At 48.2% G+C, this 2,135-nt stretch overlaps 1 protein-coding gene across 1 annotated transcript; it reads right to left on the minus strand.

Annotated features, from left to right (window-relative positions):
- Window positions 1–1,494: 1,494 nt before the first annotated feature.
- Window positions 1,495–1,932, minus strand: LOC145591883 (uncharacterized). The gene has a single exon (XM_081648368.1). The coding sequence runs from the start codon at window positions 1,930–1,932 to the stop codon at window positions 1,495–1,497; it is 438 nt and encodes a 145-aa protein (XP_081504494.1).
- Window positions 1,933–2,135: the final 203 nt, after the last annotated feature.

The raw sequence follows: 2,135 nt of genomic DNA on the forward strand, positions 1-2,135 counted from the left end.
CATAACTGCAGGGTCAATTCCTGGCATCTCGTCTGCTGAAAATGCGAAAATGTCCTTATTCGCCCTCAGCAGCTCTATGAGGTGGACTCCCACTCCAGGGTAAATATCTTTCCCAATTTTAACCATCCTAGAGTTGTAGCCCTCTGTAAGCTCAACAATTATGTGCTCCCTGCTGGGCAGCGGCCTAGCTGCCTCTTCTTTTGCGGGCTCAAAGTTTTCCATTGCTAACTTCTGCTTATCCTTTTCTTTGTGATACTCCTCCCGCTTCCTTTTTCTTGATTTCCTTTCGACATGCTCGTTGGACCTTGGCTCTAAGCCTGGCTGCTGCCTGGTCCTAGCAGGCTGCTTCAGGGCTGTGATATAGCATTGCTGGGCTGTCTTTTGGCTTCCCCGGAGCTTTGCAAACCGCCCATCATTGGTTTTGTATGCCATGGCAAGGTGATAGGTGGATACCACCCCGCCTATTTTGTGAATAAACGGTCTTCCAATGATCACATTATACGGTGATAGAGAGTCTATTACCAAGAACTCTGCTCGAACATCTCGTCGCCTCGACCTCTCTCCAACTCGAACTAAGAGCTCAATTATGCCTTCCGGAATCAGTCTGGATCCATTGAACCCGGTGACTTCATAACTCACTCTTTTCAGGTCCTTTTTATCTAGCCTTAGCTCTTTGAATGCACTTATGTATATGATGTTGGCTGAGCTGCCACCATCTATTAGTACTCTATCTACCTCCTAGTTTGCAATTCTCATAGTCACTACCAAAGGGTTATCATGAGGGTAAATTATGCCTTCATGATCATACTCATCAAATGTTGCTTGTGGCTGCGGGGGAAGTGGCTGCCATCTGCGCTTCTCATTGTAATTTATCTGGTGGATCATTGCTCACAAGTTAGCCCTTGCTCTGTTCACAGTTCCACCATTGATTACATGCACCCTGCCCTCTGGTTTACTGTCTCGATCTCTGCCCTTGGTCGGGCCTCTGTGACCCCCCCTACGGTCATGGCCGGACCTATCCTCTTCTCTTCTCCTGGAGGAATCAAAATGTTGCTTGAATTGGTTCAGGTATCCTCGCCGAACTAAGTCCTCTATGTTGTCTTTCAAGTGTGTGCATTCATCAGTGGTGTGTCCATGATCCTTGTGGAAGTCACACCACTTGCTTGGATCACGATTTCTAATCACCATTCTTGGTGGTCTCTGCCATTTATCGTCAACTTTATTCACACTGAAGATATGGGACCTTGAATGAGTGAGTGGAGTGTATTGGTCAAACCTCCCAGGTCTGCCTCCTCGTTTCTGGTCTGATCTTCTCACTCCAACCGCCCTATTCGCATCCCCGCGACCTTGTTCAGCTCTGCCGGGCTGATCCACCCTGGTTGTGTTCTTTGCCCGGGTGACTTCAGCTCGCTTTATTGGGTCACTTGGTGCTTTTCTGCTCAGCATTGCCCTATCGGTCTCATCTGCTTTTATAAACTCGTGCGCTTTTCCCAGCTATTCAGCCAGCGTTTTAAGACTCTTTCGTCCCATATACGCTCTGAACGGTGAGCCCGGTAGAAACCCGCTCTGCATTGCTAGCAGTGGTACCTCCTGGCTCATGTTCGGGATGGTTGTTGCTTCCTCGTTGAATCTGGTGATGAACTCTCTTAGGGGCTCATCTTTTCCTTGCACCAGTGACATCAGCTCGGTGGTCATTTTTATACGATCCATCAGGGCGACAAAGTGCTCCATGAACATTCTCTTCAGCTGATTATACGAATAAACGAATCCTTTTGAGATGGCTCCGTACCACTCAGCCGCCAGCCCTTCCAAGGTCGGTGGGAATGCCTTACACCAGACTGAGTCTGTCATGGTGTACAGTACCATGTGATTCTCAAATGCCAAAATGTGATTACTAGGTGTTGTGGTTTCATTGTACTTAAAGCTGGGCATCTTTATTTTCTCCATCGACTCCTCCAGAATCTCCTTGCAAAATGGGGAATCATCTGGAATAACCTGGATTCGTGCTTATTTCTCCCTGTCCAGACTTGGTCTTCGCTCAGAGGCTGGTGACCTGCTGCGAACAACTTGAGCCTCCGGGATGCCATTTTCCTAGGCTGCCTCATCTACGCTCCACTCTCGATTCAGGTTTCGAG

This window comes from Chenopodium album, chromosome 18, assembly GCF_948465745.1.
Source record: "Chenopodium album chromosome 18, dcCheAlbu1.1, whole genome shotgun sequence".
In the NCBI taxonomy this organism is placed as follows: domain Eukaryota; kingdom Viridiplantae; phylum Streptophyta; class Magnoliopsida; order Caryophyllales; family Amaranthaceae; genus Chenopodium; species Chenopodium album.